Source organism: Pipistrellus hanaki (genome assembly GCF_964339955.1).
Source record: "Pipistrellus hanaki genome assembly, chromosome: 14".
NCBI classification, from domain to species: Eukaryota; Metazoa; Chordata; class Mammalia; order Chiroptera; family Vespertilionidae; genus Pipistrellus; species Pipistrellus hanaki.
Window position 1 is genome coordinate 53,746,963 of NC_140516.1, and position 25,523 is coordinate 53,772,485.

The 25,523-nt window shown below is 62.8% G+C and overlaps 2 protein-coding genes across 3 annotated transcripts in view; both read right to left on the reverse strand.

Annotated features, from left to right (window-relative positions):
* Positions 1 to 3,525, reverse strand: part of PLEKHA1 (pleckstrin homology domain containing A1) — a 28,700-nt gene extending 25,175 nt beyond the window's left edge. For both annotated transcript variants that reach the window (XM_084904579.1, XM_084904580.1), the window contains exon 1: positions 3,339 to 3,525. The gene's annotated coding sequence lies outside the window, so the exon portion shown is untranslated. The remainder of the gene's footprint in view (positions 1 to 3,338) is intronic.
* Positions 3,526 to 14,631: 11,106 nt separating this feature from the next.
* Positions 14,632 to 25,523, reverse strand: part of BTBD16 (BTB domain containing 16) — a 17,603-nt gene continuing 6,711 nt past the window's right edge. Inside the window, exons 6-13 of the mRNA XM_084904402.1 lie at positions 24,941 to 25,071; positions 22,261 to 22,380; positions 19,401 to 19,492; positions 18,226 to 18,308; positions 17,877 to 17,954; positions 16,710 to 16,808; positions 15,642 to 15,830; positions 14,632 to 14,707 (exon numbers count right to left, since the gene is read on the reverse strand). Coding sequence (XP_084760528.1) covers positions 14,639 to 14,707; positions 15,642 to 15,830; positions 16,710 to 16,808; positions 17,877 to 17,954; positions 18,226 to 18,308; positions 19,401 to 19,492; positions 22,261 to 22,380; positions 24,941 to 25,071 — 861 coding nt within the window. The 3' untranslated portion in view covers positions 14,632 to 14,638. The remainder of the gene's footprint in view (positions 14,708 to 15,641; positions 15,831 to 16,709; positions 16,809 to 17,876; positions 17,955 to 18,225; positions 18,309 to 19,400; positions 19,493 to 22,260; positions 22,381 to 24,940; positions 25,072 to 25,523) is intronic.

Sequence of the window (25,523 nt, forward strand, 5' to 3'; positions counted from 1 at the left end):
AACAGCGGGCGTGTCTGCCGAAGTGTCGTCCAGGAATTCCAGGTCAGACATTCTGTCACACAGGAGCTACTCGGAAGGATATTCCTTAGAGCTCAAATGGCTTACTGTCACTCAGTAAGCGTAACAGAGTCCTATGGCTGTTAGCAGCTATCAACAGGAATTTTGAGTTTTAAATGAAAACACCCCCTATTTTTATGTTCCTAAAAATAACTAAGCATTACAGACATGTGTCTGCCTGAAGAGCCTGCTTCTGATACCTCATCAGTTTCCAAATGTGTGTCCTTACATACGGTCAAAAGAATGAAAGCTAACTTCCCTCTTTACCTCCTGGGAAGCATTTTATTATCTCACTGAGATCTGAGTGAGAGGAGCACCGGGAGGTGTAGCAGGGCATTCTGACATCACCAAAGCAAAGCTCCCGCAGGTGAAGCGGTGCTGGGGAGACCTCACTGCTCACAGCGAGGCCGTTAGTGCTCTAACACTGAAAGCTTCTATCAGTAAGAGCAGAGTGTGAGTAACTAGGGTCGCTTCTGAATAATCACTCCATTCTCTCCAGAAAACCTTTATCTTCCCCGTTCTTTGGTGTTGTTGCTAATCCTCACCCATTGATTTTTTTTGAGTAAACGGGGGTGAAAGGGAGGGAGAAAGAGAGAGAGGGGAAGGGAAGGGGGGGAGAGAGAGCCAGAGAGGAACCCTTGAGAGAGACACCTCTCTCTCAACAATTGCTTGCCTCTTGCACACGCCCCAACGGGGGGCTTATGATCGAACCTGCAACCACAAGGGTACCTGCCCTTGACCAGGGAAATCAAACCTGTGACCCCCTGGTGTGTGGGCAATAGCTCTAACCACTCAGAACACCCACTAGGCCTTTCCCATTCTTAAATGACAGAGGAATTTAAATAAGAACAAGCATTGCCTGGCCAGCTTGGCTCAGTGGTTGAGCATCAACCCAAGAACCAGGTCTTCACTGGTACAATTCCTGGTCAGGCACAGGCCCAGGTTGCAGGCTCCATCCCCAGTAGGGGATGTGCAGGAGGCAGCCGATCAATAATTCTCCCATCACTGATGTTTCTCTCTCTTCCTCTCCCTTCCTCTCTGAAATCAATTAAAAAACAAAACAAAAAAGTACATTGTTTAAAAAGAGGGTAACCATTTAACATCAAGCAATATTTCAATATTTCAAGCAAAATCTGACTTAAATTGTTCTAATAAATTTGTTTATAGATTTCATTCTGGGTTATAAATCACCATGGAGTCAAAATAACTGGTTTTTGCAGTGTGACTATAAGAACTTTTTTTTTAAAGCTGCATTAGATGTTTCTGGGGGGAAAGCGCCTATAAACACATGAAGTGTCCCCGTCTTTCCCCAGTCCTTCTAGGAGCCCCCCACCATCACGTCCCACCCAGGAACAATCAGTGCCCGCGGTTCCTCACAAACAAAGCCTCGCCTGAACGTCCCGCACACTTCTTTCTAAAAGGGGCCTTCCGCTCCGCCGGCTTCCGAGCGATTGTGCCTCATCCTGTTGTGCTGTTCCCCCGCGCCCGCTCCCGGCCCGCTCCCCGGCCCGCTCTCCCGCTCCCGGGGCCCGCTCCCGGGCCCCCTCTCTGTCCGCTCCCCGGCCCGCGGACGCGGGAGGAGAGGGTGCAGCCCGCTCCCCCCAGAGCAGCCACAGAACCACAGGCGCTGGGAGCGTCTCCGCACAGCCGCACCCTCACCCCAGTGGCCAGAGGACCGGCCCGCACCCGGACGCAGGGCTCCCCTGGGGAACCTGCCCGGACCCCGGGGCTCAGCGCCGTCCACGAACCGCCGTGACCGCTCCGCTCGTCCCACCCGCGTGGGGCCGCGCGGACCGCGCTCCGCGGGAAGATCAGAACAGGGAGCCAACAGCTCTATTTGTTTCTGTTTTTGTTTTGTTTTGTTTTTTGGGGGGGGGGGGATGAAGATGTGCGTGTGCAATGGAACAGGCATCTCCGCCCGAACGGACCGCACGGCTTTGTGAAATAAGTCGTCCTTCAGATGAAGAAAGCCCCGTTTTATTTACAAAAGGACCTTTTTAGCCTTTTCCCGGGAGCCCGGCAGGCCGCCCGCACTGTGCTGTCTGTGCTTCCAGGGCGGGACCCGCGCACACGGGGCGCCCCGAGCTCAGGCCGCGTCCCCGCCGCCAACCCGGGAGGGGCTCTGGGGGGAAGGGAGCTCCGGAGAGGGGGTTCCGGGGAGGGGGTTCTGGGGAGAGGGGCTCCGGGGGGGAGGAGGCTCCGGAGAGGGGCTCCGGAGAGGGGGTTCTGGGGGGGAGGGGCTCCGGGGAGGGGGCTCCGGGGAGAGGGGCTCCGGGGGGGAGGGGCTTCGGGGGGAAGGGGCTCCGGGGAGGGGGTTCTGGGGAGAGGGGCTCCGGGGGGGAGGGGCTCCGGGGAGGGGGCTCCGGGGAGGGACTCCGGGGGGAAGGGGCTCCGGGGGGAAGGGGCTTCGGGGGGAAGGGGCTCCGGGGAGGGACTCCGGGGGGAAGGGGCTCCGGGGGGGAGGGGCTCCGGGGAGGGGGCTCCGGGGAGGGGGCTCCGGGGAGGGGGCTCCGGGGAGGGGGCTCCGGGGAGGGAACACCGGGCGGGAGAGCAGGTGTCCGGCCGGGGTGAGGGGAGGCCCCCCGCTGCTCCTCCGCCCCCGCCCCCGCCCCCCACGCGGCCGTCGGGGTTCCCTGCTCACGCCGGACGCTCGGCGCGGGCGGAGCCCCTCGAACCCTGAGCCACAGCCCCCCTCGGACGGCCTCCCCGGAGGGTCAGCGGGGAGCACCGCTGGGCCCCCGACGTCCCGGGCGGCCGCCCCTCCCCAGGCCGCCCCTCCTCTCCCCTCCCCGGGCCGCCCCTCCCCGGGCCGCCCCCTCCCCGCCCCCTCCCCGGGCCGCCCCCTCCCCGGGCCGCCCCCTCCCCGGGCCGCCCCCTCCCCGGGCCTCCGCCGCCGGGGCCGCAGGTGCGCAGGTGACGCGCTCAGACCGCGCGGGGCGGGGTGGCGGGGACCGGCGCGTCCGAAGGGCGAGCTGCGTCCCAAGCCGGACCCGCCGCCCGAGCCGGACCCGCCGCCCGAGGGGGACCCGCCGCCGGAGCCGGACCCGCCGCCCAAGGGGGCTGCGGCGCTGCCTGAGGCCCGGGCCGGGCCAAAGGGGCTCCGGGCGGCGGGAAGGGCGCGGCCCGCGGGGTCCCCGAGGCCGCCCGGACGCCGGAGGCCGTACAGTGAGGCGCCGCGGGGAGAGGACCCTCCCGCCCGCCGGCCCCGCAGGTGAGCGCCGGCCTCGCCCAGGTGCGGGCCCGGGAGGCCGCCGCCCGCCGCCGCGCCCGCCCGCACTCACCAGCGCCGCCGCCCCTCCGCGGACCGCCGCCGCCTCCTGCTCGCTCCCCGGCGCGGCGCTCCGGGCCCGCCTCGCCCCGCCCCGCCCGGCCCGCCGGCTCCGCGGCCTCCGCCGGTCCCTCAGCGCCCGGCCGCGCTCCCGCCGGCGCCCAGCCCGAGCGGAGCCCACGACGGCCCTGCGCACTGCGCACGCGCGCCGCGGCCCCAGACGGCGGCCGAGATTCCCGAGCGGCACTCCCAGGCCCCGAGACTACAACTCCCGGCAGGCCCCGCGCGGCCCGGCGGGCCGGGTATCCGGTGTCTGCCTGGCTCCCCGGGAGGAGGCTCCGGGCCCGTCGGGGCGGGTCGCGCTTAGAGCTCTAGGCCCCTGCGCTGCGGAGCATCCTGGGATTCGTAGTTTTCGGCCACAAGGGGCTTGGCTCGGGGGCGGGACTCCGGATTCTCTGATGTCATCGCTTGGAATAGAGCTTCCTGGCAGCAGGATCCATAGAGAATGGCTTCCTGCGTTTGCAGATCATCTGTTTGTCCGCCTTCCCAGCGTCAGTGCAGGAGGCACAGAAGCCCTGGCTGTGGCGTGACCCGCAAACCATGCTTCTCAGCTCCTCTGCGCCCTAACCATTGCTACCCTGAACTGTAGCTCCACCTCCTGCCCTAGGGGACCCGGGCCTAAGAGACACTTCTTAAAGGGTCAGGTGACAGTCTTTCAGAAAAGATGGAGAAGAACCGTGTCTCTTCATAAATATTTATTCACAGTTAACTCCTCTGGTGAGCACCTACTGTGTGCCACGTCCGGCGATGGGCACAAGGCTTGCATCTGAGACCGAGACAGGCTCCATCAGGCCTCCAAGGAGCCTGCAGGCTGCCGGGGAGCTAGCTAGTCCTTAAGATAATTACAGGTGTCAGTGCCATGCAGGAACTGGGCAGGCCAGAGAGAGAGCGGGGGAGGAGAGGCTCTGGAGGGGGGCGGGCAGTGAAGGCTCTCTGAGGAGCTAGTATTTGGGCTGGAACTTGAAAAATGAGAATTACTCAGCTATCCCAGTGTTTCCCAAACTTCTCTCATGATGAGAATCACCTGGTGGAGTTGTTAAAATACAGATTCCTGAATCCCAACTAAGAAGTGCTAAGCTAGAATTTTTGGGAACATATAGGTAAAATTGTATACTTACAGATTCCTGATTCCCAAAAATTCTAGTTTAGCTCTTCTTTGTTGGAATTCAGGAAACTGTAGTTTAACAACTCCACCAGGTGATTCTCATCATGAGAGAAGTTTGGGAAACCCTGAGCTATGCCAAGGGCTGGGAAAGAATGGCACGCCATGCGTTCCGCGTGCACGGCACACACCGGGCCCTCAGGCCCTGTCTGTTCTGTGTGTCCTCCTCCCTTCCCTTCCCCCGCACGGCCTTAGATCCCCTCCTTCCCTCTCACGTCGGCATCACGCTGTTCAGAACATCCCTCCCACAGGAAGATGTGCGGGAGACAAATCGGTGCCGCAGGAGGACACGCTGAGGCGGCCAGGACAGAGGTGCACACTAAATGCCACCGAGCTTGTGGCAGGCGGGAACTCTCACTGCCTAACCCCTCCTGTAGTTGGGAACTGGGTTAAAAGTCTGGCCCCGCCTGGCCAGCGTGGCTCAGGGGTTGAGCATTAACCTATGAACCTGGAGGCTACGGTTCAATTCCCGGGTCAGGGCACAGGCCCGGGTTGCAGGCAGGCTCGATGCCCAGTAGGAGGCGTGCAGGAGGCAGCCGATCCATGATTCTCTCTCATCATTATGTTTCTGTCTCCCTCTCCCTTCCTCTCTGATATATATATATATATATATATATATATATATATATATATATATATATAATAAAGGTCTGTGCCCTCAGCAGAAAATCATATTTGGAGTGTCTTTATTAGGATCCTAAAGGAAACTTCAACTTTTAAAAAAAAAAAAAAATATATATATATATATATATTTCTTATTGATTTTTTTTACAGAGAGGAAGGGAGAGGGATAGAGAGTTAGAAACATCGATGAGAGAGAAACATTGATCAGCTGCTTTCTGCACACCCCCCACTGGGGATATGCCCTCAACCAAGGTACATGCCCTTGACCAGAATCGAACCTGGGACCCTTAAGTCCGCAGGCCGACGCTGCATCCACTGAGCCAAACCGGTTAGGGTGAAACTCTGACTTTATCTCCTCTGAATCCATGGGAATGGAAGACGGCTGGAGACCTGCCTGCCGAGACTCACCTGCGTGGCACTCGCTGCATGGCCCTCAGCGACCACCGTGTTCAGAACCCCACGCCCAGAGGGCAGGGAAAACGCCTCACAAGCTTCAGGGAAGGCTCCGGTCCCGGCTGTACAGACTCCCACCTCCCACATCCCCGAGACCACTGGCCTTTTTCTTTCGGGAAACCCTGGTCTGCAGACACCGTCTCCTCCAGGCCTCCTGTCCTCACCTGCTCACCAGGTGAAAGTGTTTGGTTTCACCAGTTTGTGGGCTGCCCAGAGCACTCTTTCCTCTGGTCCACAGTGGCCTTTGGGGTTTTTGTTTTTAAAAAAATATATTTATTGATTTTTTACAGAGAGGAAGGGAGAGGGATGAAGAATGAGAAACATCAATGAGAGAGAAACATGGATAAGCTGCCTCCTGCACGCCCCCTACTGGGGATTTGCCCACAACCAAGGTACATGCCCTTGACCTGAATCGAACCCTGGGACCTTTCAGTCCGCAGCCCTCTATTTACTGAGCCAAAATGGCTAGAGCTTGTTTTGTTTTTTTATTAAATTTTTATTGGGTTCAGGGAGGAAGGGAGAGCGAGAGAAACATCAAAGTGAGAGAGAATCACAGATCAGCTACTGTAGAGGCTGGGTTAGGGTTAGGGTTAGGTTAGGGGCAGGGTTAGGGTGAGGGTTTGGGTTAGTTTAGGGTTAGGGTTTGGTTAGGGTGGAGTTAGGGTTAGGTTAGGGTTAGGTTAGGGTTAGGGTTAGGGTAGGATTAGGGTAAGGGTTAGGTTAGGGCTGCAGTGTAAGCAGGCCTTGGGGACAGCCTCCTGGAGAAGGACTTGGGTCCAGCCTATAAATGCAGTCACAGAAAATAACAATCCTCTTTGGGCTCCTCTCCACCTGCCTTGTTTGGATGGAGATTTCGTTATGTAACTGTGCTTTCTCAAGTCCGTGGAATATTCCCTGTTGAAATGACAGCCTGGGAGCCAGCCGGTCATGTTCCCTGGAGACTGGTCATCCTAAGAAAATGGTGCGGAGCCTGAAGTCCGGAACGTTCCGTTTACATTTATTTACTCATTTATTTTTAATACATTTCTGTTGATTTCAGAGAGGAAGGGAGAGAGAGAGAGAGAGAGAGAGAGAGAGAGAGAGAGAGACGTCACTGATGAGAGAGAGTCATGGATTGGCTGCCTCCTGCTCGCCCCATATAGGATGGAGCGCACAGCTGCTGGCCTCTTGGTTCCCGGGCCGACCCTGAGCCACGGAGCCACACTGGCCAGGCTGCGGTTCACCTTTAGCCCGTCCCGCGCCAGGCCCCGCATGTGGAGAGCACTCACGTTCACGCAGGAGGCCATACCGAGCCCCTTCTCCATGGAGTGTGGGGAGGGCACGTGTCCGGCCCGGAGCCACACGGGAAGGTGCTGGGCATGGTGGCCCCTCGAACACGTGACCTCCCCGCCCAGCATCCACGCTCCCGTCTCCCTCCCCTGCTTGCTTACTCTCCCCTTTGCAATGGTCACCCCTTCACACTGTTTATCTGCCTTTCTGCTGCCTCACTGCAGTGTCACCTCCACACACTCACACACACACACACACACACACACAGGCACATACACACGCACAGGCACATACACACACGCACTCACTCACTCACACTCACACACTCACATACACATGCACACACACACACGCCCTGTCTCTGTTTTGCTCATCACTATTCTCAGTGCCCAGAACAGAAATGCCTGCCCGGTGATGAATGCCACCAGCCCTGTTAGGAACGGGGTCAGAGTCCGAAGTCAAGGAGAGGAGCACCTCCAGATCTAACACCCCTCCCCCCGCCCCGCCCCGCCCCGCCCGGTCCTGTGACCGGAGCACACTGCCAATGACTCAGCCACAGGACCAGGCATGGATGGTTTTATGGCAGGAACATGTTGGGAGCCAGCAAAGGGGGAACATCAGCAGTGGGTCCCCGAACAGAGGGGTGGATCGGCTTTGCTCAGGGAAATCCAGGCATAAACGTCAAGCTGAGCCTCATCGTCACGTGTCAGTGGAGACCCCCGTGCCTGCGATCATGCCTACACACACACATCACGTGGTCCAAAATGGTGAACAGCCTGCTGGCGTGGCTCAGTGGTTGAGTGTTGACATATGAACCTTGAGGTCACAGTTTGGTTCAGGTCAGGGTACATGCCTAGTTGTGTGCTTGATCCCCATTAGGGGCCTACAGGAGGCAGCCAGTCAATGATTCTCTCAGCATGGATGTTTCTCTCTCTCTCTCTCTCTCTCTCTCTCTCTCTCTCTCTCTCTCTCTCTCTCTGAAATCAATTACAAACAATTTTTTAAAATATGGCCAAACAGCTCCAGCCCAGGGAGAGGACTGTGGTCTGATAAAGGGGGGCCGGGAGGAGGTCAGAGGAGGGGTTCCCGGGCCATGCGGTCCAGCGGGCCGTTGTCGAGGTGAGGGTGGCTCAGGCAGGAAAAGGGCTTCGCTGATCAGGCCTCAGTCCTCCTGTCACCCTAGCAAACCCCTGGGTGCTGTTCGCCCAGCTGCTAACCATCGGGGTGAACAGCGCGGGTTCACAGGGGCCTCGCCGCCAAGGTAGGAATTGTGGATGAAAGTGAGTCTGCGTGGCCGCCTTCCTATGCCTGCCATACGCTAACACACACGTGTTTCATGTATGTACGAATTACACACGAACCACACACTCTCTGGACCCAGCGTTCCCCGTCTGTGCCCTGGAGGAACTGGGAGCAGAGAGTTAGAATCAGCCCTTCCCCATCTTTCAGAGTAAAAATGGAGGCTGCTGGGAAAGGACCCGGTGGGGCAGGGTTTGTGGCTGAGCAGTGAGAAGGCGTCCGCCAAGGAGAGGCGGACGGGCTGTCATTGCCACAGGTGGGCTGGGATTAGGTGGGGATCGTCCCCCTGAACTAATTTATAAAAATATATTTGTATCGATGTCAGAGAGGAAAGGAGAGAGGCATCTATGATGAGAGAGAGTGATGGATCGGCTGTCTCCTGCACGCCCCCCCGCACCCCCCCGGGGATCCAGCCCACAACTCCGCAGGTGTCCCTGACGGGAATGGAACCCTGACCTCCTGGTTCCTAGGTGGCCGCTCAACCCGAGCCCCCAGGCCGGCTGTACCTAAGTTCTGCTTCCTCTGAGCTCTAAGGTGGAAGGACCTGGGGGACTTTCCCAGGAGACCGGGAACTGCTCCCCTCGCCTTCCCCCACCTTCCCTACCTTCCCTTCCCTCCCCTCCCCTCCCCTCTCCTCCCCTCCCCTCCCCTCTTCCTCCTTCCCCTCCCCTCCCCTCCCCTCCCCTCCCTCCTCTCCCTTCCCCTCCCCTCACCTCTTTCCCCTTCCCCTCCCCTCCCCTCCCCTTCTCTCCCCTCCCCTCCCTCCTCTCCCTTCCCCTCCCCTCACCTCTTCCCCCTTCCCCTCCCCTCCCCTCCCCTCCCCTCTTCCTCCTTCCCCTCCCCTCCCCTCCCTCCTCTCCCTTCCCCTCCACTCCCTCTTCTCCCTTCCCCACTCCCCCCTTCCCCTCCCTTCCCCTCCCCTCCCTCTTCTCCCTTCCCCTCTCCTCCCTTCCCCTCCCCTCCCCTCTCCTTACCTCTTCCCCCATCCCTTCCTCTCCCCTCCCCTTCCCCCCCTCCCCTCCCCTCAGACAGTGATCGCCGCTGATTTTCAATCGGCTTTTCTGTTTGTTTTGTTAGTCCTCACCTGAGGATGTTTTCCATTGATTTTTAGGGAGAGTGGAGGAGAGGGAAAGACAGAGAGAAACACACCCATTGGTTGCCTCCTGCATGAGCCCCGAGGCCGGGCAGGGGAGGAGCCTGCCACTGAGGTAGGTGGCCCTTGACCAGAATGGAACCCGGGACCTTTCAGTCCACAAGTCGACGCTCTATCCACTGAGCCAACCCGGTTAGGGCTCCTTTCGTGTTTAAGTGAACCTGAAAAGTAGTGTTATGGACTGAATGTTTGTGTTCCTCCCCAATTCCCATGTTCCTCCCCAAGTTCCCGCACCAGTGTGACTGTGCTTGGAGACAGGCTTCTATGGAGGGGATGAGGGTTCAGTGAGGTCGGGTGGGTCCCTAATTCCAGAGGATTGGTGTCCTTCTAAGACATTCCAGGGAGCTCACTCTCCTCCCCCAAACCCTGGGAAGACGGAGCCAGAGGCAGCCAGCCTCTGCCAGCCACCAAACAGTCTCTCCAGGAACGGAATCAGCCGGGACCCTGATCGTGGACTTCCCAGCCGCTGGGATTGTGAGCAGCAAGTTTCTGTCTAAACTACCGAGTGTGGCCTTTTGGTACAGCCGCCCGAGGGCTAAGACGTGGGAAAGTCTGCAACTCTTTTTTTTTTTTAATCGATTTCAGAGAGGGAGGGAGGGAGTGGGAGAGAGAGAGAGAGAGAGAGAGAGAGAAACATCCATGATGAGAGAATCCTGGGGATGGAGCCCGCACACCGGGCCTGTGCCCTGACCAGGAGCGAACTGTGACCTCCTGGTTCTCACGTCGATGCTCGGCCCTGAGCCAGGCCGGCGGGCACGTCTGCACCTTCAGTGTGGAGCCCCACGCGGGGTGTGGCCGCCACCCGCTCAGGGCACACCGCTCACACCCACAAGGCTTCCAGATTCCACTGCCCTCAGTCAGGGTGCCGACCCTGAACCTCCTGTCGGGGAGCCGCCCCCTCCGTCCGTCACGCTGTCTCTGGGATCTGACTCCTTCTGTCCAGCCCCCACATCTCCCCCTACACCCCCCCCCCCCGGAGAGGGCCGCTGTGTGCTGTGACGTCTGTCCTGCCGCTGTGTGACCTTTCACGAGCGAGCGAGGCTCCCTTCATCTGCCTCCTGCTGACGGCACGGGGAGGGGGAGGGAGGAGGGAGGGTTCCCCTATCCCTGCTGCTTCCTCTGCCCTCCAGCTTGGGGGGGGGGGGGGGCTGTGGCGTCATGGCATTTCTCCCATGTCTCTTTTTAAAAATATATATATTTTGCCGAGACCGGTTTGGCTCAATGGATAGAGCGTCGGTTTGGGGACTGAAGGGTCCCGGGTTCGATTCCGGTCAAGGTCATGTACCTTGGTTGCCGGCATATCCCCAGTAGGGGGTGTGCAAGAGGCAGATGATTGATGACTCTCTCGCATCGATGTTTCTAGCTCTCTATCCCTCTCCCTTCCTCTCTGTAAAAAATCAAATATATTTTATTGATTTTTTACAGAGAGGAAGGGAGAGGGATAGAGAGCTAGAAACATCGACGAGAAACATTCATCAGCTGCTTCCTGCACACCCCCTAACAGGGAAGTGCCAGTAACCAAGGTACATGCCTTGATTGGAATTGAACCCGGGACCTTTCAGACCTCGGACTGACGCTCTATCCATTGAGCCACACTGGTCTCGGCTCCCATGTCTCTCTTGTCCTCACATAAGCCCGTGAATAAGGCCCTCCATGTGGTTCCACACCACCGGACCCCCAGCGGCGGGGGCACTCTGAAGGCCCATCTGGGCCACAGCCCCTCGCCGGTCCGTGCTTTTGGTCCTAGGCCCGTGGTCGGCAAACTCACCAGCCCACAGAGCCAAATGCCAACAGCACAACATTGATTGACATTTCTTCGGAGAGCCAAGCTTTTTAAACTTACACTTCTTCTAACGCCACTTCTTCAACGTAGACTCGCCCAGACCGTGGTGTTTTGTGGAAGAGCCACACTCAAGGGGCCAAAGAGCCGCAGTTTGCCGACCACGGTCGTGGGACCATCGGCATTGCTTACATGACAGACAGGTGGGGAGCGCCTGGCAGGTGATGACAATCACGGGGTCCGGCCGAGCCACAGCGTGAGGGACCAGGTCCAGCAGCTGCCTCTGCAGGGGTGGTTCCGTCCAGCCTGGATGATGGCACACATGCCCACGTGGCCCCTGGCGGGAGCACGGTGCCCACCCCTGGCCGAGGACACCTGCCTGTGCAGAGAACCAAACGGCGCGGCTGTGACCTCCGCCCCGGCCAGGAGGCTGTTGGGGGCTGTTCCTGGTGCCGGACAGGCCTGAGCCCCGACCCCCCTTCCCCGCACCTGTGAGCCCCTCACTCCGGGCCCGGAGCTCCGGCCTCCTCGTTGGCAGGATGATCCCTCTGTGGCCCTCACGTGGTGGGGAGGGGGCCGGCGCATAGTAGGTGCTGTCAGGTGGTGTCCACCGCCCGTCCGCAGAGGCGTGCGCCCGCCCTCTGCCCGCTCAGCCTCCGCCTGGTTCCCCATCTCCCCTCCGGACAGCAGGCAGCCCGCTCTCCTGACACTCTCCGGCATGTCCTGAAATGCCCTCCTCCCCTCACTCTGGTGCCCGCGTGCCACCCCCCGCCTGTTTGTTTTGGACGTGGGAGGCCAGCCAGGGAGTGGCTCCTTGCAACAAAAGCTGCGCCTGACTCACGGCTGGAGAAGCCGGCAGGTCCCAGCAGCGCCACGGACCTGTGGGCCGCGGGCCCTGTGGGCAGGCCGGGGGTGGGGGTGGGGGAGACAGGCAGAGGGACGGGGACAGGTGCCTCTAAGCCAGGGGCGGGACTCAGGCTCTGTCCTGGAGAGATGAGAGGGGCCGCTGGAGGGGCTTTTTTAACTTAAATTGTTTTTTTAAAAACATAGTTTTTATTGATTTTCAGGGGAAGGGAGATGGAGAAACATCGATGTGAGACACCGATCAGTTGCCTCCCATTTGCACCCTGTCTGGCTCGATTCCAGGTCAGGGGCATGCACCTGGTCTCTGGTTTGCTCCCAGACCTGGTCGGGGTGTCTGCAGGAGGCAACCTGCTGAGGTGACTCTCTCACGTCCACTTTCTCCCCCCCCCCCACTCCCTTCCACTCTCTCTGCAAAGCAATGGAAAAAATCCTCCGGTGAGGGTTAACCAACTAATAATAATAATAATGATGATGATGATAATAAATAGTAACCGGCAGTGCTGGCAGAAAGGGTGACAGAGGGTGAACTGAGCCTGCCCCCCTGGTGTGACCCCACGTGGCTTCTCCCTGCCCCGGGGGAGGGGGATGGGGGTGGGGCACGGCCTGCGCCCAGCAGTCCTGGCAGCCGTGTGGGTGGCACATGAGACGCCGTGCGGGCTGGCACGCCGGTCACCGCCTTGGGGCCGCGGCTGTTGGCTTTACATTCCAGTCTGAGGCAGCTCCCCTCGTGAGGAGGGTGTGAGGTCAGCGCGAGAATGTTTGTCTCCTCTCATGCTCCCGAGCTCAGAGATCTGTGGCATCAGGACCTCGGACACCGGGTGACCCAGCCGCGCCCGGAATGTGCACAGGTTCCCTCCCAACCGCTGAGCAGGGGGGCAAATTCCTGCCCCTGAGGCGCTGGCTCCCTTCTCCGGGCGGAGCCCGCCCCCTGGTGGAGAAGGCTGGGACTTCTGGGTCCTCACCGGCGGCTCACCCGGGAGGGCGAGGAGGAGCCACAGGCTTGTTCTGGGGTGAGGGTGAGGGTGAGGGTGGTGTTTTTCCTGGGTAAGGAAGACGATCGGTGTGTGGGATGCAGGGGACCCCGCTGTGGAACTGGTGGCCGGGGACGCAGCCCCATCCTCAGGCCCTCACCCCCGACCGCAAGGACCTGGGCGGCTGTCCCCACACCGGTCAGCAGCCGGGCCTCGGCCTCAGCCTCAGCCTCGGCCTCGGCCACGGCCACGGCCGCAGAGAGGACCTGCCACCGCTCGCCAGCCTGCACACGGCTCTCCCAGCTGCTCTCAGAGGGGACACAGCCTGCTGCCCGGCGGGGGCTGCTGAGACCCTGAGGGGGTCCTCGCCAGCTGCCTGGCCTCCGGACCCCCAGCCAGGACGTGATGATAGACACGTGTGGCTCGCTCTGCGCCACTCAACAGCGGCTCCTTGTTGCACCTGCAACAAAACCAACCGGCAAAGCGGAGGAAGATCTCACCTCGCCTTTTCCGAGCCCCGGGCTCCTTTAAAAGTGGCAGCACGGCCGGGCTCAGCGGTCGGCAAACTCATCAGTCACCAGAGCCAATGTCAGCAGGACAACGACCGACATTTCTTTGGAGAGCCTAACTTTTTAAACTTACACTATAGAGGTAGGTACATTGTTATTAACTTAATTCGGGTCCTCCTAAGCTGGCCTTTGCTAAAAACTTAAGGAGCCAAAGAGCCGCATGTGGCTCGTGACCAGAGTTTGCCAACCACTGGCCTGGCCGACATGGCTCAGTGGCTGAGCATTGACCTATGAACCAGGAGGTCAGGGTTCGATTCCCGGTCAGGGCACATGCCCGAATTGTGGGCTCGATCCCCAGTGTGGGGCGTGCAGGAGGCAGCCGGTCCCTGATTCTCTCTCATCACTGATGTTCCTCTCTCTCCCTCTCCCTGCCTCTCTGAGTTCAATTAAATATTTAAAAACAAGTTTAGAAATAAAGTGGCAGAATGGTCAGCACGTCAGTCACTCTGCACCTATAGCTGCTCCCCGCTTCCCGCCTCTGGCTCCTGTGAGCCCGTGCTGCCGGGACCACAGCCGGGGGGACCACAGCCGGGAGGGGCGCCCCCAGCGGGAGGGGGTGTTTCTGCCGGGACCCCATCCAAGAGTCCCAGAATGCAAGGTCAGCCTGGGCCCCTGGGGCCTTAGGGGCCAGTGATGGCAAATGGACTCACGTCTCCACTGATTCCCACCCTCAGACACACAAACGGGGGTGCTATGGTCTGACCGGGCCCCCGCCCCCATCCCACACGGAGAAACCCAACCCCAAAAGGGATGGCAGCGGGTCGGGCCGTTGGGAGGGGTGGCGCTCACCCGGGTGGGGCCCTCACAAATGGGGTTAGCGCCCTTCTCAAGGGGCCTTGGCCCAGCCCCACCCGGCCCCGCCCGGCCGGCCACAGGAGGACCAGGGGGAGCTGGCTGTGCGTGAGCGGAGGGGACCCCCAGAAGCCACACCCTGTCTGCCAGCGTCTGACCTGGGACTCCAGACCCAGGCCTGGGAGCCACACATTCCTGTTGCTCACACAGCCACACACCGCTTAGCCAAGAGCAGACAGAGACCACGGCTCCCGGGAACGTGGCCGATACCGGTCCCTTCAGCGTCTTTATTTCCTCCGTGCAGAGCGGAGGGAGCGTCAGGATGCCGGGAAGATGAAGGAGAAGCTCACGTAGATCGGGCTGCCCGTAGTCTGGATTTGCAAGACCTGCAAGACGAAGCCACGCAGAGGCCGTGGCTGGGCCGGAGCGCCCTGTGGAGGGGCGGCCCGCCACCCTCAGCTCCGCTGCTCGCTGGAGTCCCTCGCAAAGGCCTGGGAGATTCACCTAAAATGTTTACGTCTGCCCGGCCGGCGTGGCTCAGGGGTTGAGCGATAACCTATGAACCAGGAGGTCAGGGTTCGATCCCCGGTCAGGGCAGAGGCCCGGGTGGCAGGCTGGACCTCAGTGTGGGGTGTGCAGGAGGCAACCGATCCGTGATTCTCTCTCATCACTGATGTTTCTCTCTCTCTTCCTCTCTGAAATCAATACAAATATATATATTTTAAAACAGCACCATTAGTGATTTATACCACAATGGAACTGATTAAAGGGGGAGAGAGAGAGAGAGAGAGAGGGAAATAGAGAGATGGGGGGGAGAGGGAGATAAATGAGAGAGAGAGAGAGAGAGAGAGAGAGAGAGAGAGAGAGAGAAGAGAGGGAAAGAGAAATAGAGAGAGAGATGGGGGGGAGAGAGAGGGAGAGAGAGGAAGATAAATGAGGGAGAGAGAGAAAGAGAGACGGGGAGAGATAAAAGAGAGAGAGAGGGAGAGAGAAAGGGAGAGAGGGGGGAATAGAGAGAGAGGGGGATAGAGAGAGAGAGAGGGAGGGAGAGAGAGAAAGGGAAATAAGAGAGAGAGAGGGAGAGAAAGGGAGGGAGGGGGGAATAGAGAGGGGGGATAGAGAGAGAGACGGGGGGGAGGGAGGGAGAGAGAGAGAGAAAGGGAAATAAAAGAGAGAAAGAGAGAGAGAGAGGGGGAAAGAAAGGGAGAGAGGGAGGGAATAGAGAGAGAGGGGGATAGAGAGAGAGAGAGGGAGGGAGAGAGAGAAAGGGAAATAAGAGAGAGAGAGGGAGGGAGGGAGGGAGGGGAGAAGGCCGCGCACCTGGCTCCTGCAGTGGGGCCTGCCGAAGCGGAACTTCTGCAGGACGGGCCGGGTCCCGAACTGCTGCCAGCGGTCGCCCACCAGCGCCTGCGCCCGGATCTCGTACTGGACCAGGCGCTCGGGCCGCAGGCTGACCAGGCCGTGCTCGCAGACCTCGGAGGGGAACCCCACGTCCGCCGGCCGGATCCTCTGCAGGGAGAGCCTCCCTCAGGTGGAGCCGGCCGCTGGCCTGGCGCTGGGACCCCGGCTCCCGCCCCATCGCCCTCCGCCGCCGCGTGTGCGGAGCGGCCGGCATTTCCCAGAACCCACTTCCCGCGCCCGACGCCCGGTCCGCTGGCCTGGGGGCCCGGCCACGGGCAGGCCACCGGCCCATGGGCTGGGGTTCGGCCAGCCCGAGTGGCCAAGCCCCCCGACTCGGAAGGTCCTCATGGCGCTTTGCCGGAACCTAGAACCCCACGTGGTGCCCGCCGGCGTGGCTCCGTGGCTGACGCCAACTCAGGAACCAGAAGGTCAGGGTTTGATTCCCGTCGGGGCCCAGGCCCAGGCTGTGGGCTCATCCCCTGTGGGCACTTCCTGCTGCCCCCAAGTGCCCACAGGGGACGAGCCCACAGGGGACGAGCCGCCTCAAACCAGCGCCCGCCGTGCGGGAAAGGAAGAGGAACCAAGCCCACACGGGGAGCCAGAGCCTAGAGCCCCTCCGAGGCCCCTCCCTCCCGCAGCTCGGCCAGAGGCCACGTGACCAGAGGCACTCAGCCGGAGGGCTGCACCTGTTCCACCAGCTCCCACTAGTGAGCGCCCTGGATCGTGGCAGAAACGCAGGCGCATCTCTGAGTCAGCTGCCCTGACTGAGTGGATTAGCCCCAGACTGGATGGATAACGGCTGACCCGCTGTTACTGACGTGGGCGGACTGGGCCCAGGCTGTCTGGGGGGGGTGTGGGGGGGTGGCCCAGGCTGTCTCGGGGGGGTGGGGGGGTGGCCCAGGCTGTTTTGGGGGGCCCAGGCTGTCTCCGGGGGGGGGGGTGCAGGCTGTCTCGGGGGGCCCAGGCTGTCTCGGGGGCCGCCCGCACCTGCATGTAGAAGCTGTAGGAGGTGCTGTTGTTGCGCACGCCCCGCATGGCAAAGAAGAAGCCGTAGATGGCGATCATCTCCGAATAGGTCGTGAACTCCTGAGGGCAGAGACCAGCGTGACGAGGGGCCCGGCATCCGGAGGCCAGGGCACAGCCCGGCCGCGTGGCCCGGGGGGAGCCTTGACCTATGAACCAGGAGGTCAGGGTGCAAGCCCGGTCAGGACACACGCCCAGGTTTCTGGCTCGATCCCCAGTAGGGGGCGTGCAGGAGGCAGCCAATGGGTGATGTTTCTCTCTCATCATGGATGCTTCTCTCTCTCTCTTCCTCTCTCTCCGAAAGTCAATAAAAATAGATTAAAAAAGAAAAAATAGGTTCACCCTCGAAACCTTAAACACCGACCCTCCCGGAGCAGAAGGTCTGTGTGTGTGGGAGGGGAGAGGGGCGGGGGTGAGCCTGAACCCAGGCTGCCCAGCTTTCCTAGTTTTAGGACGGAAGCACCCCATCCCAGGAGCCAGCACAGCGGCCGCCCGTGGGGAGAGGTGAGGAGCCTGGGGCAAGATGCTGAAGGGCCCCCAGGCCCGTCTCGGGAAGGGTCTTTCCAGGGGCGTGAGTGTGCGGAGAGGCCCCAGCTTCCTGCTCTGCCCTGGGCCTCGTCCCCGCGGTCAGCGGGCTCCTGCCCGGCCCTGGGCCCCGTCCCCGTGGTCAGCGGGCTCTGCACAGCCCTGGGCCCCGTCCCCGCGGTCAGCGGGCTCCTGCCCGGCCCTGGGCCCCGTCCCCGCGGTCAGCGGGCTCCTGCAAGGCCCTGGGCCTCGTCCCCGCGGTCAATGGGCTCCTGCCCGGCCCTGGGCCTCGTCCCCGCGGTCAGCGGGCTCCTGCAAGGCCCTGGGCCCCATCCCCGTGGTCAGCGGGCTCCTGCACGGCCCTGGGCCCCATCCCTGTGGTCAGCGGGCTCCTGCCCGCCCCCGGGCCCCGTCCCCGTGGTCAGCGGGCTCCTGCCCGCCCCCGGGCCCGGTCCCCGCGGTCAGCGGGCTCCTGCATGGCCCTGGGCCTCGTACAGAGGTCAGCGGGACCCTGCACGGCCCTGGGCCGTCCCCACGGTCAGCAGGATCCTGCAGGACCCTGACCCAGCCCCGGAGGCGGCCCCACCCTCAGCCTGGCACCAGTACCTTGTAGAACAGCAGCCCGAACCTCACCGCCTGGCGGGTGAGATCTTTCGCGAAAGCCATGTCGCCCCCACTCTCCATCTGCAAAGGAAACACAGTTTACCCGCAGCCTGGTCGCCTTTTTAAAAAAAGAAAAAAAGAAAGAAAAAAAAAAAATATATATATATATATATATATATTTTTTTTTTTACAGAGAGGAAGGGAGAGGGTTAGAGTCAGAAACATCCATGAGAGAGAAACATCCATCAGCTGCCTCCTGCACACCCCCTTCTGGGGATGTGCCCACAACCAAGGCACCCGCCCCTGATGGGCATCGAACCCGGGACCCTCGGCTCTGGCGGAGCGGACTCACGGCGTGGTAGTGGTTGGCGGTGACGCGGATCAGCCAGGACTCGGGGAAGAAGTTCAGGTGCCTCAGCACGTCCAGGTCCTGGCCTGGAGGGACAGAGGGCGTGTGAGTGCGTCTGCTCAGGAGACTCCGCCGTCCCGTCTGCAGAGAAAACGGAGGGAGTCAGACGGAGCCCCCCCCCCCCCAGGCCCGGACTCACAGGCGAGCGGACCCCCCCAAAGCGCCCCATCCCGCCCGAGCGAGGGAGGCTGAGAGGCCAGGGCCTTTGGAGCGTCTCAGAGCAACCTGGGCCACACCGCCTGGCCCCATCCCCGCCAGGAGAGCGTGGTTTTATCTGGACATCGGGCGGCCTGAAACGTCCCAGCCCGGCCGGCATGGCCCAGCGTCCACCAGGAACCGAGAGGTCGCCCGTTAGACTCCTGGTCAGGTCGGGCCCTGGTTGCCGGCTCGACGCCCAGTGGGGCAGGCAATCAATTGATGATGTTTCTCTCTCATCGATGCTTCTATCCCTCTCTCTCTCTCCCCCCCTTCCTCTCTCTAAAAATCAATGAAACCTTTAAGAAAAGAAATAAAAAGTCCTCAAATGCTCTTTCAGACACAGAGATCTCCCTGGGTGGCCTGCTGGGCCGCCTGCACACTCCCTTCTCCCTCCCTGCCAAGGCCCAGCTGCCGCCCCGGCCCGGAGCCTGAGGTTGGGAGCTCCAGTCTGGACCTCACGCAGCCCCAGTTTCCTCCCAAACTCTGAAACGGGCACCCAGGGGCCGCAGCCTGGAGGCAGGGCTCGGGGGCAGGGAGGGGGAGAGGGGGAGGGGGGTCCTCGGAGGCCTCGGCAGCTTGTGCTCCACATCCAGCAGCCCCTCCCCTCCATCTCCACGTTTCCTGGAAGCTCTGCGTCTGACCATTGTACAGACAGGTAAACTGAGCCCCGGCAGCGACTCTCCCAAAGCCTCACGTGGCTCAGGAGTGACCACGAGGGATCTCGGCGAACACCTTGGGAACCATTGGGGGCGGGGGCAGGTCCCCAACAGCCTCCCACGGACGCACACCATGTCCTCAGAAACTTGGCCGGTTGTTCAGTGGATAGAGCACAGCCTCCCGTGTTGCTCAGTGGTTAGAGCACAGCTCCCCTTCCGTGTGGCTCAGTGGTTAGAGCATCCCCCCCGCCCCCGCGGGCTCACCTCGGATGATGCCGTGCAGGCGCAGGCAGAGGAAGATCTCTGCGAAGCCGCACTCCACGTCCTGGTCCAGAAAGCAGGGCTTCTTGGGGGAGCTGGGGACAAGCAGAGGCCTCAGAGCTGCACCGGAGCCGGTGGGGGGAGGAGAGCCTCACTGAGCCCAGCGGCTCCCCAGCCGGGCGGGCGGTGCCGGCTCTCGGGGCGGGCGGGGGGAGGAGGGAGAGGAGAGAACCCTGTGAGGCCACCGGCCCTGACCGCCGGACAGATGGCCGTGTCCCCTCTCTGCCTCCTGCTGAGCCGGCGCATCGTAGGGCCCAGCAAGTACTGGCTAAGGGGCGGACGAAGGATGTCGGGTGAACCAGGCCCCGGCCGCCCCCTCGCACGCCGGCCCCGCGGAAGGTGCCGCGGCCTCGGCCTGGCCTGTGGACCCGCGGAGGGGGGACGCGGGCCTGTCTGTCTGTCCGTCGGCTCCGTGCCCGGCGCCTCTCCCGTGCCCGCCCGGCCGCCAGCACGCCCGCCTCGTCCCTCCCGCCGTCCAGCCACGCCAGTGTGTCTCCCAGAACGCCATGGCTCCGCCCTGTGCTCACCACGTGCACACGCATGCACACACGTCCACACGGACCAGGCTCTGCCGTGCTGACTCTCCCACGCGCGGGTCCTGCCCGCCGTTGCCATGGTTATCTGTGGTCGCCCGACGACGAAGGCGAGGGTGCCCTGCTGCTGCCCCAGGCAGAGCGGCGGGAACCGGGAACCGGGAACGGGGAACCCGTCTCCGCCCCGGCCTTCCCCCGCCCCCGCTCCGGCCGCCGCGCCCGCTGCCCTGGACGTGGGCGCTGAGGAGCGACGAGGGGAGCGCCGGGCCCAGAGCGAGCAGGAACGGACGCGCAGGGACCTGGAGGGACTCTCAGCCCGGGACGCGCGGGATGGGCGGGCAGTGCGGGCGCGGGGGGCGCGGTCCGGGGTCAGGGGTCAGGGGTCAGGCAGGAGCGGCCCTGCCCGGGCACGGCCTCCCTGGGAGCCACTGGGGAGGGAGCCCTTGGCGGGGCTCGTGGCCGTGACTCATGGGTGTTTTTAAAGGAATGTTCTGGAAAGGACAGCAGCAGCGCGGTTTCGCCAGGATGCTCCGTGCCATGACGGCGCGGCGGCCACATCTGCAGATGCCACTCATCCATCAGGAGACGCGCCTGCGCCCGGCCTGGGCCTCCCCCGAGACGCTGGGCTCCGGGCCCCGGGGGGGGGGGGGCCCGGGGCAGCCGTTTGGGTTCATCGATGTTTCCCTCGTGGATGTTTCTCTCTGTCTGTCCCTCTCTCTCCCGCTCTCTCCCAAAAGGTTCCATGGGAGGATTAAAAATCAATCAAAGGAACAAACAAACGAGCACAGGACCCAGGACCTGAGCATCCTTCGCCCCGATGCCGCTCCCGCAGGACTCGGCGGACTCGGCGGACACGGCGGCTCTGGGCCCCGGCGCCAGGGGCTCCCGAAAAGCCCACGCTGGGCCGGCCCGCTCCCAGCCGCTGGGGACGCGGCACCTTCCCCCGTGCCACAGCGGCCACGGGACACCGGGAGCCTGACCTCCGAGGCCAAGCTCACCGCCCTGGTCCCCGGTCCCCGGGCGCGGGTCCCGGCTGCCAGCTGGCCTCTCCCGGGCAGGGGGCGGGGGCGGGGACGGGGGCGCAGGGCCGGCCAAGGAGCGGCGATTCCCTAACCCCCGCCGGGAGGCGCCTCGGGGCCTCTGGACACCGAGCCGGAGCCCCGGAGCCGCCACAGCTGCCCAAGCCGGCCAGAACCGCTCAGAGGAGCCCGGCCTCCAGGCCGGGAGCAAAGCTCCTGGGGCCTCGGCGGCTCTGGGTGCCGGCAGACTCCATCCCTTACGGTGCCCGTCTGACCCCTCTCCCTCAGTTTCCCCGTCTGGAGAACGGGATAGCACACCAGCCGGGGAGGTGCCGACTGAACGGGTGACAGGTGGATGAACCCTGCTCAGGAAGCATCGCCTGATGGTGCTCTGGTGCTGTAACCGGAGCCCGGTGCACAGATGGGGGGTCCCTCAGCCCGGATGTCGCCGCCCGCCTGCTCGCGGCCCCTGAGCGGCTGCTGAGGCGAAGAGAGGCTCCCGCCCGTCACTGCTCGCCAGCCCAGAGCCGGCTTTCCGCTGAGTGGCCTCCCCTGGGGGAGCGCCCTGACCAGCGGGCAGCTCCTGCGCGGAGCGACTGCCCCCTGGTGGTCAGGGCGCAGCATGGCGGCCGGTCGGTTGCACATTAGCCTTTCCTGCTTCAGCTTGTTTCTCCGTCAGGTACGTGAGGTCTGACGGGCGCGTGGGGGGTGGGGGGCGTGTGGGGCCGTACCTCTCCCACAGGAGGGGCCTCTTCCTTCACGGACACGATTCTCAGAGCCCGAGGTCACGTCCTGTCCCCACACCCACACGCCAGTCTCTCTCTCAGGGAGCCGTGGGCCCGGGCCTCCCGCGTCCCGCCCCCACTGGGCACTCTGAGGCCGCTGTGAAAAACGCCGTCACCCCGCCCGGTCCCTGAGCACAGAGGCGCCTGCACGCCCTCCCCGCCCTCCCCTCCCCGCCCTCCCCGCCCTCCCAGCCCCCTGCCCTCCCCTCCCGCCCTCCCAGCCCCCCTGCCCTCCCCTCCCGCCCTCCCCTCCCCCCTGCCCTCCCCGCCCTCCCCTCCCCCTGCCCTCCCCGACCCTCCCCTCCCCCCTGCCCTCCCCTCCCGCCCCCACGCGCCGTTACCAGCTAAAGAAGCCATCCCTGCCCCCGCCCGGTGCCCTGAGCACAGAGGCGCCCTCCCTGCCCTGCACCGCCCCCCCCTGCCCCGTGCCCTGAGCACAGAGGCTCCATCCCTCGGGCACCATCACCTGCTGAAGAAGGCCAGCACGGCCTCGAGCGTGGGGAAGGCCAGCAGCCGCGGGTTCACCTGCAGGTACACCCACAGCAGCAGCGTCTTCAGCAGGTGGAACTCGCTGAACACGAACAGGCTGCGCGAACGGACGGACGGACGGGGGCGTGTCAGGGGGGGAACGCCCCTGCGAGGTGCAGGGGAGGGGGCACAAGGGGAGGGGACGCAAGGGGAGGGGGCACAAGGGGAGGGGACGCAAGGGGAGGGGGCACAAGGAGAGGGGGCGGGAGGGGGTGCGGGGAGGGGGGCGGGGAGGGGGCGCGGGGAGGGGGGGCGGGAGGGGGGCGGGGAGGGGGCGGGGAGGGGGCGGGGAGGGGGCGCGGGGAGGGGGCAGGGAGGGGGCGGGGAGGGGGCGGGGAGGGGGGCGGGGAGGGAGTGCAGGTCCGGGGCAGGGAGTCCAGCCTGCGCCGCGGGCAGCCCGGGGGAGGGCAGCTTGGGGGCCGAGCCCAGGGCCTGGCACATGGCCACGTGCTCGGGAGCAGCGGACGAGGTCACGGCGGGGCCTGGCTCCGGGCCCTCACGCGGCCATGGCAGCCTGGGCCTCCCCGGAAACGAGGAGTAAAGAGCGGCCGGACCAGCGGCGTGCCCACTGGTCGGCGTTTCAGTTCGGCTCCCACTCAGGGCACAGGCCCAGGTCGCGGGCTCCATCCCCAGTGGGGGGCGTGCAGGAGGCAGCATATTGATGTTTCTCTCTCTCTCTCTCTCTCTTTCTCTCTCTCTTTCTCTCTCTCCCTCCTTCCCTCATTCAAAAACCAATATATAAATTGCCCTGGCCGGTCTGGCTCAGTGGGTAGAGCATCTGCCTGCAGACTGCAGGGTCCCGAGGTGGATTCCCGGTCAGGGCACAGGCCCGGGTGGCGGGCTCCATCCCCAGTGAGGGGCGTGCAGGAGGCAGCCGGTCCGTGGTTCTCATCATGGATGTTTCTCTCTCTCTCTCTCCCTTCTTCTCTGACATCAATAAAAAATATTTTTTTAAAAAATAAGGTAAAATCACACGAATTAAAAAGAAACGGTAACAGTGTATCACAGCCCTCTCACCCACCACGTCCTGGTCACGGAGGGGAAGGCGTGACACTAACGGGACAGGAGCAGCCCTGTCCCCTCCGCACCCACCCCCATCCGCTGTTTCTGGGCTCAGGGGCACCATCGATCCGGCTTGCTTTCAGCCGCCACAGGGGCCTGGCCGGGGCCTGGCGGACCCGGACCCACCGGTCACCGTCTGGGCCGTGACGGTGAGCGGAGGCCAGAGGGCGCAGAGCCACCGAGAGGATGTCCCCTCCAACACGCTGCCAGGACTCGCCCCCGAGGCCCCTGGTTTGACTCCCGGGGGGGCGTGTGGGGGACACAGCTGGCCGATGACTCTCCCTCACTGTGGCTGTTTCTCTCTCCCTCTCCCTTCCCCTCTGACATCAGTAAAAACACATTTTAAAAATAATAAATAAAGCAGGTGCCGCGGACGTCAGCGGGGCGAGGCACTGACTGCGGAAGAGGTGAGTCAGGCGCTGTGGCGCGGCCACTCCGGGCGCGAGGGCTGCTGGCCGCCCAGCCCACGAGCTCCGGCCGCCTGGCACCGAGCGCCGGGCGGGCGGGCAGGCACGGGGGAGGCCGGGGTGGCGGGCCATCAGAGATGAGATGAAGTCAGTAAAGGCCCCGGTTTCCACATCGGTCATGTTTCCCCGAACTTGTGAGTCCAGACACCGCACGCATGTTCCCGACGCCTGTCCCCACCGCGTGTTTTCCCGTGCCCCCCCTCCTGGCCCCTGGCTGTGGCGGACGCCCCCTCTTCTCGGTTCAATGCCACCGGCCGGCCGCTCAGTCTTTCCGAGGGCGGGTCACCCTGTTTATCTCCTCACCGTTCACAGCTCTGGCCCCCGGGGCGGGCGGGGGGCCGGGCAGAACCCGGTGCCAGGCTGTGGTGCAGACGGTCTCGAGGCTCATCTCTATTTCTTATTTTTAAAATGTATTTTATTGATTTCAGGGAGGAAGGGAGAGAGACCAATGTGCCCTGACCGGGAATCGAACTGTGACCTCCTGGCTCATCAGGTCGGGGCGAACACTGAGCCATGCCGGCTGGGCTGTTGGCAGAATTTTAAAAAATGACAGGCGAGGCACCCTGGCCGGTTTGCTCAGCGGCTAGAGTGTTGGCCTGTGACGGAAGGGTCCCAGGTTCGATTCCCGGTCAGGGCACAGGCCCAGGTTGCCGGCTGGATCCCCCGTAGGGGGCGTGCAGGAGGCAGCCGTTCCGTGGTTGATTCTCTCTCATCACGGATGTTTCTCTCTCTCCTCTCATCACGGATGTTTCTCTCTCTCCCTTCCGCTCTGAAATCAATAAAAATATTTCTAAAAAATTACTTAGGCAATTCATTAATTAATTACCAGATGGACACGGAGGGTCCTCACCCAGATGAATACCGTGAAGAGAAGCCCCCTGCGCCCCGCAGAGCACCCCACGCCCCAGTCCCCCCGGACGTGCAGGGCGAGGGTTTGAAATGAGGAGGTGCAGCCCGCAGTGTGCCCAGCAGGGGCTCAGGGGCCCCTCCCGCACCTCCCTCCCATCAGCCCTGCTCCCCCAGGCGCCGGCCCGCACGCACGCACACGCACGCACACGCACGCACACACATGTGTGCAGCCGGGCTGACCTGGGAGACCGCAGCACGGTGAGCAGCAGCTCCCTGGGGATCTTCTGTAGGTGGATCTGCCGCCCCACCTCGGCCACCAGGTTCATTTCCATCCACTTCTCGCAGGCGGCGCTCAGCGGCTGCTCCTTGTACTGAGGAGGGGGAGAGGCTGGTGGGCGAGGCAGCGGGCTCTGGCGCCCCCTGCCGGGCAGCGGCGGAGTGACAGGCGGGGAGGAGCACAGGCCCAGGCTCACACCTGTCTGCCAGGCCCAGGCCCGCACGGTCCCTCAAACCAGCCCTCGCTGCCCCGAGCTACTGCTGTCCCGACCTGACCGACGGGCACACCGAGGCCCAAGAGTGCTCCCCTCGCCGGGGTCCCGGGAAGCGCAGAGCCGGGTGCCACCCCGGAGTCCGGCTCCCTCCCCCGCTCTCTCCCTCCCCTGCTCCTCGGGGCCACCCTGGAGTCCGCCCCACCCCTCCCACCCTCCCCCGCATCTCAGGGCCGCCCCGGAGTCCGCCCCCACCCCTCCCACCCTCCCCGGCATCTCGGGGCCACGGTGCCAGACGGGAACACAGACCCAGCCGCCAGGGGCTTTGGTCAGGG